At 34.7% G+C, this 1394-nt stretch overlaps 1 protein-coding gene across 1 annotated transcript; it reads right to left on the bottom strand.

The window, feature by feature from the left end:
* Positions 1-403: 403 nt before the first annotated feature.
* Positions 404-1093, bottom strand: LOC132756963 (uncharacterized). Its single transcript, XM_060748107.1, has one exon. The coding sequence runs from the start codon at positions 1091-1093 to the stop codon at positions 404-406; it is 690 nt and encodes a 229-aa protein (XP_060604090.1).
* Positions 1094-1394: the final 301 nt, after the last annotated feature.

Here is a 1394-nt window from a genome sequence, read left to right as displayed (position 1 = left end):
TTAGCGTCTATAACATTTGCAGCAGGAGATTCATCCGGCCATAAATATAAACAACAAAAATAAACATCCTTATCAAAATGAAAAAATCACAATCAAATTTAAGCCAGACAATAGTGTCAAAATTATTCTTAACTATAGATACACCTTGATTGAGACATTCACGTACATAAATTGACATTCCACCACTATTACGTCTTGCCCTTTTATGTTTGAACTTTCGATATAAATTATAGCAACGATAGCCTTCTATAGACACATTTGAATTTTTATCGGTCCATGTTTCACTTAAAACAATAATATCATTATCAGTTAAAATGGAAAGAAAATCTTTATCAGAACGTTTTGTGTCAGTTAAACCATTTAAATTCCATACTAGAATACTAAGTTCATCCTCCAATAAATCCTATTCGTACTTGACTGGGGCTCCGTCTATGTAAAGGGTGTCGTAAACAAACCAGGCTTTCTTCTTATCCTTTATAGCAGCTTTCAACTTCGGTAACAGTTTACGGCGTCTAGCGACAATTTCAGGAGGGAATTGCTCGTGCAAAAAATAATCCGTGTGATCTAAAAGTTTGTTTTGTCGTCTAACTATTTCACGGTCTGAGAAATAAGCGAATCTGCAGACAACTTTGCGAGGCTCCGTTGTATTACCCTTAACTTGGCCTAATCTATGTACTCGCTCTATTTTCATAGAATCAACAATACTCTGTGCCACTTTTAACTTATCCACAAAGAATTTGCGCATAACGCTATCAAGATTTTCATCTTCCTCTTCCTTGAATCCCCCGAAAATGAGATTGTTGCGCATTGATTGAGATTTCAAGTAGGTTACTTGGTCCTTCAGATCATCATTCTCTTTCTCTAGAGATTCAATGCGCGATTGATACTGAGCACTGATAAATTCAACCCTTTCCACACGATCGTCTAATCCGTGTAAACTATCAGTTGTAGCTTTCTTGTGATCGTGAATTTGTGTGAACAAAGTTTTAATGTCTTTATCAAATTGAGTAACTTTGTGGTCTAACAAATCAAGCTTATTAAGGCGCGTCTCAACACTAACAATTTTAGTTTCCAAGTTTATCAGGAACGCCATTATGTCACTATTTGATACTACTGTCGTCTCAGTACTTAGAGAGATCGTACTCTATAGAAAACAACGAATTTGCTTCATACATACTATATTCAAATGTTAGAACTAATAAATGTTAGGCATACAACAAAGTTAACAGAAAATGGAATGTAGAGATATAAAAGACGATGAATGGTAAGCAAACTGTTTTTTAATCACTCATTCTGAAAGGTTTAACACTTAGTCAGAGCATATACATATTGTGCAATACAATTTATTAAACAACAGCCTGACACGTCATTTGGCGCCACATTTAACATCAATT

This window comes from Ruditapes philippinarum, unplaced genomic scaffold (genome assembly GCF_026571515.1).
Source record: "Ruditapes philippinarum isolate M1 unplaced genomic scaffold, ASM2657151v2 ctg568_1_1_1_1, whole genome shotgun sequence".
Lineage (NCBI taxonomy): Eukaryota > Metazoa > Mollusca > Bivalvia > Venerida > Veneridae > Ruditapes > Ruditapes philippinarum.
The sequence above is the reverse complement of the archived record's forward strand: the minus strand, read 5'-3'. Positions and strand labels throughout refer to the sequence as shown.

Coding starts and splice junctions, on each gene's coding strand:
- LOC132756963 (XM_060748107.1), bottom strand. CDS start 1,093: ATGGCGTTCCTGATAAACTTGGAAACTAAAATTGTTAGTGTTGAGACG.